Raw genomic sequence first — 16,143 nt, forward strand, 5'->3', positions numbered from 1 at the left:
TACTTGTGCCTTTGTGGACTACTAGAGATATCTGTGGGTACACACTGATATTTGATTATGCCAGCTTTGAGACCCATTAATGGGTGCTCAGTTAAGTATGGGTACAGATGGGAAAAAAAGAATGATAAAATGAAACAGAGGAGTTATGGAACAATCTTTTTAATACTATGAATATTTATTAATCTCATTGCCTAATAAAGAGCTGATGGCCAAAATCTAGGCTGGATTTTGGGGGAGAGAGGATTCTGAGAAGAGAAAGAGAAGAGTCCCAGGAGTCTCAGGAGTCTCATGGAGATGAAGAGGTAACAGAAGATCCATGCTGGGATAAGGTACTGAGCCTCATGATAAAACATAGATAAGAACATGGGTTAATATAATATGTAAGAGCTACTTAGTAACAAGCCTAAGCTATTTGCCAATCATTTATAATTAATAATAAATCTCTGTGGTTACTTGGGAGCCAGCTGGTAGACAGAGCTGAACGTTGGTCCCAATGAAAAGCTCTACTTACACAGAAGAATTTTCATCCACTAAAATATCTTGCTGTTTTTAATTTACTTTTAAAATTACAGTCATGATATTAATCACATTTGTGGTATTCATAGATTACATTTGCAGTATACATTCAAATATATATATAATTTTAAATGTTGAATGTCATTTCTTGAAGGAGTAGGAGGTCTTAATTACAGGCTTACAGCACAATGGGAGGACCCCAGATGGCAGAAGTTCGCTACTGATGTTTTACAATCTTGCATCTAAGCTGTTAACGCCCATTATTCAAGATAAACAGACAAGGAACTTCCATTAGGCATTCAGGAGGGTGGAACCTGGCAGGGAATTAGCATTGGGAGGATATCAAGTCAAGGTCTGTAAGCAAGGCAACAGTTACCCAAAACAGGGGTCAGACCCCTGCAGGTCCCTCTTTTATTAAAAAATGAGCTTCTGACTTGGGATGTGTGGGACAACAGCAGGTCACCTTACTGTCATGGAGATGCCTGCCCAGGCCACACAGGTGCTCTGTCTTAGTTTGGTGAATGCCCCCTAGGCATTACCCATCTCTGAATACTCATTATCATACCGGCCCAATCATGTGTGAGCTGCATGGTTAATTGCTGCCAAAGATCTCAAAGTGACAATGGGCTTGCAATCAGTGTGTTGGATACAGAAAAGACCAACAGAGGTCCTATGTCACCCACAGCCGGTAGGGATAGTATCCCAAAAGTAACTGGAACTTGAGTTTATAAATTTATAATTCTCTAAGACAATCAAGATGTATATAACTACTGAATTAACTTTATCATGCCCAGTAGAATGAAAGATTAACTAACTGTAGTAGCTACTTTTGTTGCCAGGGTCTCCACTGTGCTAGCTATAGTAAGCAATTATGAAATGGTAATCCCAGAAACAGTAGCAGTGGTGTGCGCCATTGTTATAACAGCAACAGTGGCAGCAGCAATGTCAGATTCTCTTCTGGATTGTGTGGACATCCACTGGCATGGATACAACTCCAGGAACATGAACCGCCAAGGCCATTTTTCTTGATCCGAGCATGACTTTGACTAGCAGCACTTTTGGAGAATCCAATCTCATGGCTACAGTTCCTAGGCTTACATTAATGCTTGCCAAAGCTGGCCATATTGGGCTCTCAATCTCCATTGGTATCAGAAGGGTAGATTTTTTCATGATGACCCATTAGGTCTCTGTCATGTGGGGCTTCAGCAGCAGCCACAGGGCACATTCAGTGTTCAGGAATCCAAAGAGGAACCTCATTGTCCTGAGGAAAGACATAAACCAAACTCCGGGGCTACACCAATACTAGATCGGGTCTCCTCCACGTGCTAGTAGAAAAATCCTTCCATCGCTCCAGAGGGTGATTTGCAACAGGAGCCCTCCAGTACTTATCTGCATTGGATCCTCCAGCAGAAGCCACCGATAAACTTCAGCAGAATCCACCGATAAAAATATTTAAAATATATAAAACAAGGGAAAGAATAGAATGTGGAGAGGAATGATGAGTCCCTAGTTATCCCTTTTTTTAACTTTAGTAAAATGTTTGTTTGTTTGTTTTGTTTAATATTTCAAATTTTTTTATTTTCATTTATTTTTTATTGTTTAAAATTAATTAATTAATCTTTCTATTATCATCTTGATAGAGTATGTATTCTTATCTTTTTTTCTACTTTTGAATTTTATTTATTTATTTATTGGTTTGTTGTTGTTTTTGATTTTGCTTTTTTTTATATTGTAGGTGACATTTCTTTCTTTTTTTTTTTTTTTTTTTTTTTTTTTTTGGTTTTTTCGAGACAGGGTTTCTCTGTGTAGCTTTGCGCCTTTCCTGGAACTCACTTGGTACCCAGGCTGGCCTCGGACTCGCAGAGATCTACCTGCATCTGCCTCCCGAGTGCTGGGATTAAAGGCGTGCGCCACCACTGCCCGGCTTGTTTTTTTTTTTGTTTGTTTGTTTGTTTGTTTGTTTGTTTGTTTTATTTTATTTTACAATACCATTCAGTTCTACACATCAGTCACGGGTTCCTCTATTCTCCCCCCTCCCACACCCTCCCCTTACCCCAGTACACCCCCCATTCCCACCTCCTCCAGGGCAAATCCTCCCCCGAGGACTGCGATCAACCTGGTTGAATCAGTCCAGGCAGGTCCAGTCCCTTCCTCCCAGACTGAGCCAAGTGTCCCTGCATAAGCTCCAAGTTTCAAACAGCCAACTCATGCAATGAGCACAGGACTTGGTCCCATTGCCTAGTTGCCTCCCAAACTGATCAAGCCAATCAACTGTCTCACCTATTCAGAGGGTCTGATCCAGCTGGGGTCCCTGAACCTTTGGTTCATAGTTCATGTGTTTCCATTCATTTGGCTATTTTTTTTTTCAATAACTGAGTAAAACTGAAATTTATTATAAGCCACAGTCATCCTAGGGACCTCCATGCTATATATATATAGCCTCCATGGTTCTATGGGTTGAAGTCTGATTGTTCTTTATTTTACATCTAGAATCCACTTATGAGTGAGTACATACCATGCTGTCTTTCTTGGTTTGGGTTACCTCACTCAGGATGATTTTTTCGAGTTCCATCCATTTGCCTGCAAATTTCATGCTTTCATTGTTTGTCTCTGCTGAGTAGTACTCCATTGTGTATATGTATCACATTTTTTTCATCCATTCTTCCTTTGACGGGCATCTAGGTTGTTTCCAGGTTCTGGCTATTACAAATAGTGCTGCTATGAACATAGCTGAGCATGTATCTTTATGGTATGAATCAGCATTCCTTGGGTATATGCCCAAGAGTGTGATGGCTGGGTCTTGAGGTTGTTCAATTCATAATTTTCTGAGAAACTGCCATACTGATTTCCACAGTGGTTGCACAAGCTTACATTCCCACCAACAGTGGAGGAGTGTTCCCTTTGCTCCACATCCTCTCCAACGTTGACTGTCACTGGTGTTTTTGATCCTAGCCATTCTGACAGGTGTAAGGTGGTATCTCAGAGTCATTTTGATTTGCATTTCTCTGATGATTAAGGATGTTGAGCATTTCTTTAAATGTCTTTCAGCCATTTGTGATTCTTGTTTTGTGAATTCTCTGTTTAGCCCATTTTTTAATTGGACTGTTCAGTGCTTTGATGTCTAGTTTCATTTGAGTTCTTTATATACTGTGGAGATCAATGCTCTGTCAGATGTGGGATTGGTGAAGATCTTTTCTCATTCTGTTGGCTGTCTTTTTGTCTACTGACTGTGTCTTTTGCCCTGCAAAAGCTTCTCAGTATCGAGAGGTACCATTTATTAATGGTTGTGCTCAGGGTCTGTGCTGTTGGTGTTATATTTAGGAAATGGTCTCCGGTGCCAATGCGTTCAAGAGTGCTTCCTACTTCCTTTTCTATAAGTTTAGTGTAACTGGATTTATGTTCAGGTCTTTGATCCACTTGGACTTGAGTTTTGTGCATGGTGACAGATATGGATCTATTTGTAATCTTTTACATATTGAGAACCATTTATGCCAGCACCATTTGTTGAAGATACTTTCTTTTTTCCATTGTATAGTTTTGGCTCCTTTGTAAAAAACCAGGTGTTCAGCCGGGCGGTGGTGGCGCACGCTTTTAATCCCAGCACTCGGGAGGCAGAGGCAGGTGGATCTCTGTGAGTTCGAGGCCAGCCTGGGCTACCAAGCGAGTTCCAGGAAAGGCGCAAAGCTACACAGAGAAACCCTGTCTCGAAAAACCAAAAAAAAAAAAAAAAAAAAAAAAAAAAAAAAAAAAAAAAACCAGGTGTTCATATGTGCATGGATTAATGTCAGGGTCTTCAATTTGATTCCATTGGTCCATATGTCGGTTTTTATACCAGTGCCAAGCTGTTTTTATTACTATAGCTCTATAGTAGAGTTTGAGTTCAGGGATGGTGATGCCTCCAAAGGTTGCTTTATTGTATAGGATTCTTTTAGCTATCCTGGGTCTTTTGTTTTTCCATATGAAGTTGAGTATTTTTCTTTCCAAGTCTGTGAAGAATTGTTTTGGGATTTTGATGGGGATTGCATTGAATCTGTAGATTGCTTTTGGTAAGATTGCCATTTTTACTATGTTAATCCTACCTATCCATGAGCATGGGAGATCCTTCCATTTTCTGATATCTTCTTCAATTTCTTTCTTTAGAGATTTAAAGTTCTTATCAAAAAGGTCCTTCACTTGTTTAGTTAGTGTTATCCCAAGATATTTTACATCATTTGTGGCTATTGTAAAGGGTGATGTTTCTCTGACTTCTTTCTCAGCCCTTTTATCATTTGTGTATAGGAGGGCTACTGATTTTTTTGAGTTGATCTTGTATCCTGCCACTTTACTGAAGGAGTTTATCAGCTGTAGGAGTTCCCTGGTAGAGGTTTTGGGGTCACTTATGTATACTATCATATCATCTGCAAATAGTGAAAGTTTGACTTCTTCCTTGCCAATTTGTATCCCTTTGATCGCCTTTTCTTGTTTTATTGCTCTGGCTAGAACTTCTAGTACTATACTGAATAAATATGGGAGGAGTGAACAGCCATGTCTTGTTCATGAATTTAGTGGTATTGCTTTGAGTTTCTCTCCGTTTAATTTGATGTTTGCTGTTGGCTTGCTATAAATTGCCTTTATTATGTTTAGAAAGGTTCCTTATATTCCTGATCTTTCTGAGACCTTTATCATGAAGGGGTGTTGGATTTTGTCAAAGGCTTTTTCAGCATCTAATGAGATGATCATGTTTTTTTTTTTCTTTCAGTTTGTTTATATGGTGTATTACATAGACGGATTTTCGTATGTTGAACCATCCTTGCATCCCTGAGATGAATCCTACTTGGTCGTGATGGATAATTGTTTTGATGTATTCTTGGATTCGGTTTGCCAATATTTTGTTGAGTATTTTTGCATCAATGTTCATGAGGGAGATTGGTCTGTAATTCTTTCTTGGTTGCATCTTTGTGTGGTTTGGGTATCAGGGTAATTGCTCCATCTTCTTTATGTGTGCATTTAGAGCTATAAATTTTCCTCTTTGCACTCCTTTCATAGTGTCCTCTAAGTTTGGGTATTTTGTACTTTTATTTTCATTGAATTCTAGGAAATCTTTAATTTATTTCTTTATTTCTTCCTTGACCCACTGATGTTTCAGGGGGGCATTATTCAGTTTCCATGAGTTTTTGAGTTTTCTATAATTTTTGTTGTTGTTGAGGTCTAACTTTAAGGCATGGTGATCTGATAAGATACGGGAGGTTATTCCAAATTTTTGTATCTGTTGAGATTTGTTTTGTGTCCAAGCATGTGGTCAATTTGTGAGAAGGTTCCATGGGGTGCTGCGAAGAAGGTATATTCTTTTGTGTTAGGATGGAATGTTCTGTAGAAATTTATTAAGTCCATTTGAGTCATAACATCTGTTAGGTTCTTTATTTCTTTGAAAAGTTTCAGTCTGTTAGATCTGTCTTTTGGTGAGAGTGGTGTGTTAAAATCTCCTACTAACAATGTGTGGGGTTTGATGTGCATTTTAAACTTTAGTAGTGTTTCTTTTATGAATGTGGGTGCTTTTGTATTTGGAGCATAAATATTTAGAATCAAGACTTCATCTTGGTGGATTTTTCCTGTGATAAATATGTAATGTCCATCCTGATCTCTTTTGATTAATTTTAGTTTGAAGTCTATTTCATTAGATATTAGGATATCTACACCAGCTTGTTTCTTGGGTCCATTTGCTTGGAAAGCCTTTTCACAGCTCTTTACTTGGAGGTAGTGTCTGTCTTTGAAGTTAAGGTGTGTTTCTTGTATGCAGCAGATGGATGGGTCCTGTTTTCTTATCTATTCTGTTAGCCTGTGTCTTTTTATAGGTGAGTTGAGACCATTGATATTGATGGATATTAATGACCAGTGATTGTTAATTCCTGTTATTTTTTTTTTTTTTTTGTGGTTGTGTTGTGTTGTCCTTCTTTGGTGTATGTTGGTGTGGGATTATCTATTGCTTGATTTTTCATGAATGTGTTTAGCTTCTTTGGCAGGATTTTCCCTTCTAGTGCTTTCTGTAGGGCTGGGTTTGTGAACAGGTATTGATTAAATCTGGTTTTATCCTGGAATATTTTGTTTACTCCGCCTACGGTGGTTGAGAATTTTGCTGGGTATAATAGTCTGGGTTGGCATCCGTGGTCTCTTAAGTGTCTGCATAAGATTTGTCCATGACCTTCTAGCTTTCATAGTCTCTATTGAGAAGTCTGGTGTTATTCTGATGGGTCTGCCTTTATATGTTACTTGGTCTTTTTCCTTTGTGCCTCTTAATATTTTTTCTTTGTTCTGTGTGTTTAGTGTTTTGATTATTATGTGGCAAGGGGACATTTTTTTGGCTCCAGCCTATTTGGTGTTCTGTAAGCTTCTTGTATCTCATAGGTATTTCTTTCTTTAAGTTAGGAAAGTTTTCTTCTATGATTTTGTTGAATATATTTTCTGTGCGTTTGAGTTGGTATTCTTCTCCTTCTTCTATCCCTATTATTCTTAGGTTTGGACTTTTCATGGTGTTCCAAATTTCCTGGAAGCTTTGTCTTACAACTTTTTTGTCTTTAGAGATGAACCCAGGACGCTGAGATTAAGAGTCTCATGCTCTACCAACTGAGCTCATATTGGTGAAATTACTATGGACACTCACGTAGTTAAAAGGAAGATTTATTTAGTGGGTAACTTATAAAAAAGGACAAGGTAGGTTGTGGGGTCTGGGGAAGGTGTATCTAAGTCCAGCGGTGTTCTCTGGAGCTTTGCTCACTCAGCCTCCACCGTCTAGGGTCCAGGAACAAAGATCGTGCTGGCCCACCTAGATCTCGGGTGTCCTGGCACCTCCCTTGGCCCTGCCTTGTAGGTGTGACAGTTGATGAAGTATCAATGGGGGTTTGAATTTCCAGATCAAAGCTGGAATGGCTATTCACTACACATATTATTTAAAGGTTTATTGATTACCTAGGTTCCAAGGGGGCTTTGCTATGTCCAGCGTGGGATATCAGGGAAAACAATCTACATACACTATATTCTTATGTCTGTTAACTTTATTCCTCTAAGACAAAATTACATCAATTCAGCTATAGTTCCACCAGGCATTCGAGGCAGGAAAAACTCTAGACATTACAAGCTCTATATCAGTCTACTTTATTTCTCTGGGATGAAATCTTATCTCCATAACTACAGTTCTTTCTAGTTCCCTAGCTCATAGTCCAGCTAAGGACTAACTCCTATGCTTTCAACCTCATCTTCATCCTCTGTATCCTCTTTCTCCATCTCTGCTATGCTCTACTCCTGACTCTCAGAAAACTCTACTCAAGATCTGCTTACCCTCTGTGGAACCTCTGTCATCCTCTCTTCTCTCTCCCCATGCTGTTCTCTCTCTGTCTACAGAAAATACCTGCCCTTTCTTTCCCTGGGCACCTTGTTCCCTGCCTCTTCAGGAATGTTGTTTGACCTCTCACCTTGATATGTAAAAACCTCTGTTATTTTCAGTCAAAGTGCTCTAGAGAACCACTAGGCCTCCTCAAGAGAGGGAATGGTCTGAGCTTCATTAGCACAGGGTTTGTCTCCTGCCAGCTTGTCTCCTAGGCTCAGCAGGGCACTTAGAAACTTAGTAGGTTAAGCAGATCTGGGGAGCTGAACTATTATCCAATAGGTCTGGGCACACAAGGATTTCATAGCAGAAGATAGCTGAAATATTAAAGGCTGAGTAACACCAAATATTCATAATAAATGGCTTTGCCTTTTGACATACCCTTGGCCAAAGTTCAGCTTTAATACACAACTGGAGTTCTATGATATATTCTTGCAGCCCACAAGAAAGGTTGTTCCTTTTGTTTATGTTGCATTTGTTTGACTGTGTGAAACTGTGTTACTGTGCTTGTCTAAAGCACCTGATGGTCTAATAAAGAGCTGAATAGCCAATATCGAGGCAGGAGAAAGAAATAGATGGGGCTGGCAGACAGAGAGGATAAATAGAAGGAGAAATCTGGGAGAATAAGAAGAAGGAGAGAGAAAAGCAAGAGAGGAAGCCTGGGGGCCAACCACCCAGGCACACAGCCAGCCATGGAGTAAGAGTGAAAGTAAGATGTACAGAAGTAAGAAAAGGAAAAATCCCAGAGCCAAAAGGTAGATGGGATAATTTAAGTTAAGAAAAGTTGGCTAGAAATAAGCCAAGTTAAGGCTGGGCATTTATAAGTAATAACAAGACTGTGTAAATTTATTTGAAAGCTGGGTAGAGGGTCCTCAGAGACCAAAAAACAAAGAGCCAAAAAAAAAAGAGCAAAAACAAGCAACTACAATTTTTGTCATTTGATGGGTTGTGGAAGTCAATCATTGTTTAGGTAAGTTGGTTGCAAGTTATTGTTGGTCATGGTTAGGATAAAAACTAAAAAAAACAGAATTAGATTCAGGGATCTCCTTCTAAAAAGATAAAAATGGGGTACATAGGAATGGTAGAATAAAACGGTGGATTACTGAATCTACTTTTAAACTAGAAAGCAACTATTAATCACAGATATTTTACATTGGTATGGATTTTTGTATATTGATGTAAATTTAAAGTTAGAACATACTGCATATATGTTTCTATTCTTGTTTAAGAGATTTTTGTATATTAAAACAAATTTCAGGTTATTTTGTTTTAACATACTGTATGTATCTACCATTGTTTAAGGTATTGTACCTATGCAGCTCATTAAAAAATGTAATGTATAGTTCTAGTCCTTGAAAGTTATTGCAAACTATTTAAGATACTAATTAAATACAGGTTAGTGGTTAGTCATCTATAACAATCAAACTTGGAGTCATGTTAGGTACATTTTCAGGGTCAAACAGAGATATATTTTAGATAGGTATGTGGTCTTCAAACACTTCAAAGACCTACTTAATTTGGCATTTCAGATGTTTTCACAGCATAAGGCTTTTTATAACAAGGAGATATGTCTGCTCCTGGCAGCACCAATCTACTTCAAAAAGGATAATGTGCATTGAAGAACTTCCATATGGAGTTTGCTTTCATTGTGGCAAATTTAGCCACTCAGCAAGAAACTTTGCTTGCCTCAACTGTTCACAGTATGCTGTCCAAATTGGATAAGCAGGACACAAAAGAATGTGACTACCAAACTTTGTCAAGACAAGGCAGGACAGTCCTTCAAAACTTCCTGCTTCACAAAAAAGTTTGTCAGATAGTCTAAGCCTATAGGCCAAAAATGGATGCCCCAAGGTTGCAGAGGAACCTTGGGTGACTCTGCAGATAGCCAGTGGTCCATGTCATTTCTATAGTGTTAGATATTGTTTGCTCTTCATTTTATGATTATCAGATAAAATTTTATCTCCCTTGGGTCCCTGATGAGGGTTGAAGACTAGATAGTTCCACCTTTTTATTACTAGGTAGTTATACCTATGTTTTCTTTGTTACTATATACCAAAAAGTAACTTACAAAAGAGGTACAAAGTTTATGAGGTTGAGAGACTTAAAAGCTCATGTTGTTTTTCTAAGAAAATTGTTTAAGTTCTAAAAAGATATTTTTAGGTAATTCATTATGATAGAAAGTAGTTTAGGTATAAGACTTTGGACTCGTCAAGATAGGATAGATAATGTCTCTGAATTTGACAAATACTAATGGACTAGACATTTTAAATGTAATTTCATTTAACAATTGTTCCTATTGTATAGTTTTATTGTGTTAGAGTTAACCCTTTCCTTTTCATTTAGACAAATAGGGGGAAATGTGGGATATTTGAACGCCTCATGTAAAAGGTGCCTTCTGATTGGCTTAATAAAGAGCTGATTGTACAGTAGTTTGTCAGGGGAGAATTGGCAGAACTTTTGGGGAAAGAGAGGAACTTGGGATGAATCTAGGCTCATGAGGGTGATGCCAGCAAGATGCTGAGCAAGTCTGACATACCAAATGCAAGGGAGGTAAAAAAAATTCACATGGCAGAGTTTACAGAATAGAATCAATTAATTTAAGCTATAAGAGCTAGTTAGGAACAAACCTAAGCTAAAGGCCAAACTTTCATAATCAATAATAAGGCTCCATGTCATTGTTTGAGGGCTGGTGGTCCAAGAGAGTCTGAAGAGGAAGTCTGACTGCATACATACATATCCACATAAAATGAATGTAAATGGGCCCTTGCAATATATCATACAAAACAATTCATTCAGAAAGGATCAAAATCTAAAAGTAACTTTAAAAAAATCACCATGGTAGTAAATTTTCATGATATTGGATCAAGAAATAATTTTTTAGTTCTACTTCAAAATGACAAGAGACAAAAGGGCTTGGTCAGGTGGTTTGAAATATACGTTTAATTCTAGCACTACTAGGTCAGAGATTGGAGGATGCTGCATTTGATGCCAGCCTGGTCTGCATTAAGTTCCAGAAGAGATTGGGCTACCTAAGTAAAATCCATCTTTATTTTTTTTAAAAAAAATTATATGAATTGTATTATATCAAAGTAAAAACTTTTAACACAAAGGACATCATCAAAGAAACAAAAATTCTCCTCTGTATGGTGTTCCATCCTGTAATCACAGAACTGCAGAGGAGAATGAAGAAAGATTGAAAGTTAAAGGCTGTCTTCAGGAATGTGAAAAGTTCCTGATAGTCTAGGAAATGGGAGAATTCTAAAAAAAATATATGTATGTATGAATATATATATGTATATATATATATATTATATATATATATATATATATAAACAATAGCAATGAGGATAACTATAAAAAAAAATGTGACCCCAGAATAAAACTGGAGGGCCTGAGCCCCCTTAGGAAAGAATAATTCAGGCACTAAATGAGAGAGGAATCTGCTGATTGGTCATGTAAGAGCTACTCTGAAGATGAGAGGTAATCCATACCCACCACCAGGAAAGGGTAGAAAGGAGCCAGCAGTCATAGTCAACAGTTGGACATGCCCTTGGCTTCTGCCTGTGAGGAGAAAAGTTGGGAAGGCTCTGAGAAGAATCCAGCTTTCTTCATTCTAGAGTGGTCTTTTGACAGATGAGGTCATCATGTTTCCCCGTAGACCACAATGAATTCATGTGTGAAGTTTGTTCTCTGAGTTATATTACTGCTGTTCCACAATCTATCAACTCACTTCTGTCATGAAAACACACACTGTGTTAGCATATAGGTCTCAGCCTTCTGTTGTCTCTACTATCATGCTGTTTACAGTTAGCATGTTTTGTATTGGTTTATAGGTATGCTGTTATTTTCTAAAAATATTCCCGGCTACATAATGAATACTACTTGCTGTCTTCTAAGTAGAGCAGCCAACATATCAGACCATGGCCACAGAACTTGTATTACTTCTGTCTAGACAAAAACTTTCTACCTGCTGCTGTCAGGCTGGACCATACTACTTGCTTTGGCCAAAAGAATATGTGGACAGAGAAGCAGGTCACTCTTGGGAGCTGAGTCGTTGTGAGTTTGTCCACTGTTCCTCTCCTACTGTTCTAGGGTGATCATGTTGGAAATAAGATTTCTACTTCAGGATGGATGTGAAAGGTCAGAAGGTCATTCCCAACCTACAGCTGAGATAGAGCAAAAAATGGTTCTTTGCAGCAATGATCAAGTAAGATTACTGAGGTGTTTGGAATTGTACCTTAGTGTAGCCTGTCAATCAAGATAGCCACCTTGGTTTCACACTGGATTGACCTAGTTATCAAGTGCTATGTTGGTCAAATGCATAGAATAGCTAATTAAATAAAGATGCTGTCCCTTGACCAAAAAGGGTTAATCACTCCAACTTCCCCTGGATTGTGGTTAACTAATCTACCCTACCATGCCCCATAACCTTGAGAAATGCCCTCTTGATGTCTTTGTTTCTCAGACTGTAGACCATGGGGTTGAGCAAGGCTGTGAAGGCATTGTAAAAGAGTGAGACCTGCTTGTCTCGCTCAGGGGAGTAGCTGGAGTTGGGCCTAATGTAGATGTAAGTGGCTGGAACATAGAAGAGTGTGACCACAGTCAGGTGGGAGGCACAGGTAGAGAAAGCCTTACAGCGGCCCTGGGTGGACTTGATCTTTATAATTGCCATGGCAATATGAACATAGGAGGCCACAATGAGGGAAATTGGAATAATACCCATAAAAACAATCAAGAGCTGGTCCACCATCTCAATGATGTGGGTATCCATACAAGCCAGGCTACGCACTGCAGGGCCCTCACAGAAGAAGTGGTTGACCTTGTTGGGCCCACAATATGGCAGACTCATGGTGAAGAAAGTATGTAACAAAACAGAGAGAAAACCACAGACACAAGACCCAGCTGCCAACCGAATGCACAGTCCCCAGTTGAGGATGACAGTATAACGCAGTGGGTAGCAAATGGCCACATATCTGTCATAAGCCATAATAACAAACAAGGTGCTTTCAGTAGTAGCCAGAGAACCAAACACATACATCTGCAGCCAGCAGCAAGCAAAGGAGATGGTCTGAGAGTGAGCAAGAAGATGCACCAACATCTGGGGCATGGTGGTGGTGACAGAGCACATATCCAACAGGGCAAGTATACAGAGGAAGAAGTACATGGGAGTGTGCAGCTGTGTGTCCAGGCAGATCAGCATGATGATGAGCCCATTGCCCAGGACTGAGCTCAGGTATATGAGAAGGAACACAATGAAGAGGATACTGTTGGTTGTGGGGTCACTGGAGAAGCCAAGCAGGATAAATTCAGAAACCCAGCTTTGGTTCTGCTCTGGAATCATCCACATGGTGGGGCCTATAAGAGAATCACGTTCATCTATGTATCATCTGACACATGTCATCTATAAATGCAGAAAGGGAAGATACAGGCTGGTGAGATGGTTCCAAAGTTAGTAGCACTGACTGTTGTTCCAGGGAACCAGCTAGTTCAGAGCTGCCTGTGCCTCCGGATCCAGGGGATCTGACCCTTTCCTCTCATCTCCACAGGCAAGAGATAGACATGGTGCACAAACATGTATGTAGGCAAAAACTTATACACATATAATAAAAAAATAATACTTTTTAATTAAAAAAAGAAAGGCTGGGGTGTGGGTTCTGAGCACACTGTTCAGTTTCCATGCACACTTCTCAAGTTACTGAATCCCAGTCTCTTCATCAATCCAGTGAGGCTGATGAAACCCATGTCTCAGGACTATGATGAATATCTAAAGCCTCTCACAGAACTCCTGGAAACACCATGTAACACATGACATGTTGCATGCAGTCTCACATTCTCATTCCATCCCTGGGAAGGGAGAGAAGAGATCCTCATGGTAAGAGGCTCCTAGCTACACCAACTGAAATGAGAAGCTCTGGGGCCAACTGTCTCAATGAATGAGGTGAGAGCAATTGAGGAAGGATCCCCATTCAGTCTCTGAACACACACACACACACACACACACACAGGACAAACATTTGCAAAATATAGTAAACATTAGGCCAGGCTGTTGGGGCATGCCTTTAATTCCAGCACTCAGGAGGCATAGGCAGGCAGATCTTCGTGAGTTTGAGGCCACCTTGTTCTATAGAGCAAGATCTACGAAAAGTGCAAAGCTACACGGAGAAAACTTGTCTCGGAAAAAGAGAGAGAGAGAGAGAGAGAGTGAGTGAGAGAGAGGGAGAGAGAGAGAGAGAGAGAGAGAGAGAGAGAGAGAGAGAGAGAGAGAGAGAGAGAGAAAGCATTAGATGAAGACAGAATACATGTCATTCAGACACAGACCCTCACACATACAGTTCCATGAGTAATTGATAGGGATTCACAACAGCCCCCATGGTTGGCATGTTTTGCAGACCTCCTTCTCCAAGAAATTATTCCTCAGTTTGGGCTTCCTGCTTCTCTTCAGTCTGACAATGGCCCGGAGTTCACCTCTCAGATTTCTCAGACACTAACTAAGGCTCTTGACATTCCTTGGCATTTTCATATCCCATACCATCCTCAATCCTCAGGAAAGGTGGACCCTACCAACCTGTCTTTTAAAAACTATTCTTACTAAGATGTCACAGGAACTTCACCTTGACTGGGTAAGATTATTGCCTCTAGCTCTTCTCAGGTTCTGGGCTCTTCCTAAAAAGCCTCTTTCAATTTCTCCATTTGAACTAATGTATGGAAGGCCAGTTCTAATACCAGGTCTTTTATCTGACCCTCCAACTGTTCCAGATAGCCTGTTAACTCCCCTTTTATGTCACCTAAGGTCTATGCTATGGAGCTTTACAGACTGTTCATTACCTCAGCCATGTGACAATAATTGTCTACCTCCAGTCCACATTGGAGATCAGGTTCTTCTTCCCTCCAGGCCAGCATCCTTCACCCCTTCAAGGTAATTCTTGTGACTCCTACAGCTGCTAAACTCAAGGGCTTTCCTAACTGGGTCCACCTGTCTCATCTAAAACCTTTTCTCTCACCTCCATCCCAGGAAAATCTCTCTTCATATACAGTAAAACAAGCAGGGCCTTGTACTCTCAAGCTCCAGAGGACCTCAGGAACCACTGCCTTATCACCAATTCCAGAGGAATAAGGTATCACCCCTTCTTTTCCCAACTAGGGCCACACAGAGCCGGGGGCAAAAGGACCATCAGAGATATCCAGGCGATAAGAAAAAATGTAATGTAACAGTCTATCATTGTTCAATACTCAGCAACTGATCACATGTGTTTCTTAAATGCTAAACTAATGAAGGGAGCAGGTGTCTTAAATAAACTACCTCTAATAAGGCTTGTCTCAGGTAAAAATTAAGCAGAGTACTAAGGCCAGATCTACCTCAGATAAATGTCAACTCCAAAAAAAAGTAATAATGATTCTTTTTTCTCTAAGCTTTTTCTCTGTCACCAGTATCTTGTCAGACAAGAGGCTCCCAGCCACAACACAAAGGATGGTCAGCTGCAGAACAAGAGGACGTAAGAACTTCATTCCAGGACTCCCATCATCATCCCAGGACTTCAGAAACCACCTTCCCCTTTTCCCCAAGAGCCAACTGACACCCACCATTCAGCTGGAAGCAGTGTTTGAGAGAAACAACACCCTGTCCCCACTCATCTGCCATTTAAAAAAAAAACAAAAAACAAAAACAAACAAAAAAAAAACAAGAGTCCGGGATGATAGGGATTCACAACAGCACCCATGGTTGTTCATGTTTTCGCATGCCCGGTGGACCTAGTGACTTCTGCCTAGCCATTTCCAGGTCAAAACGTTTCTCATGACCAGGACCCCATGGCTTTGCATGGTTGCTTAAAGCACACAGCGCAACCATGTGATCTACGCGCATGTGTGGAATGGCCACATGGGCCTGTGTGCACAGGTAGGGCTAGCCTTTATAAGCAGGCGCCATGTTTCCAACTCCATCTTTATACACATGTCTTTTCACAGGCCTGTGATGTCTGTCTCTCTTTCCTATCTTAATAAGACTCTTGGTTGAATTCTGTCGTGTTTCGTGACATTATCTCGCAGGGTAAGAGTGCCGCCAAATAACTAACAGTAATGACAGACGTTTACATGTGCAATGCACTGGAGACACTGGAGTCTTCCCAGGGAAGGCTGATGAACCATGTGGAAAAGGGAGCAGCAAAATCATTTCTTCCCTGTTTACTCCTACCTCCCTCTGCACACAGATGATCAATTCTGGGTGTACTTAGGACTTGAGTTTAATCTAAAGCTTTGAAATCAAACTGATAAAT

The 16,143-nt window shown here is 39.9% G+C and overlaps 1 protein-coding gene across 1 annotated transcript; it reads right to left on the bottom strand.

Annotated features, from left to right (window-relative positions):
* Positions 1–12,275: 12,275 nt before the first annotated feature.
* LOC114704951 (olfactory receptor 2A12-like) lies at positions 12,276–13,220 on the bottom strand. Its single transcript, XM_028886505.2, has one exon. The coding sequence runs from the start codon at positions 13,218–13,220 to the stop codon at positions 12,276–12,278; it is 945 nt and encodes a 314-aa protein (XP_028742338.1).
* Positions 13,221–16,143: the final 2,923 nt, after the last annotated feature.

The sequence above is a fragment of the Peromyscus leucopus genome, chromosome 2, assembly GCF_004664715.2.
Source record: "Peromyscus leucopus breed LL Stock chromosome 2, UCI_PerLeu_2.1, whole genome shotgun sequence".
Classification (NCBI taxonomy): domain Eukaryota; kingdom Metazoa; phylum Chordata; class Mammalia; order Rodentia; family Cricetidae; genus Peromyscus; species Peromyscus leucopus.

What these genes read in the sequence shown, in the direction of transcription:
- LOC114704951 (XM_028886505.2), bottom strand. Translation starts at nt 13,220, where the DNA reads ATGTGGATGATTCCAGAGCAGAACCAAAGCTGGGTTTCTGAATTTATC.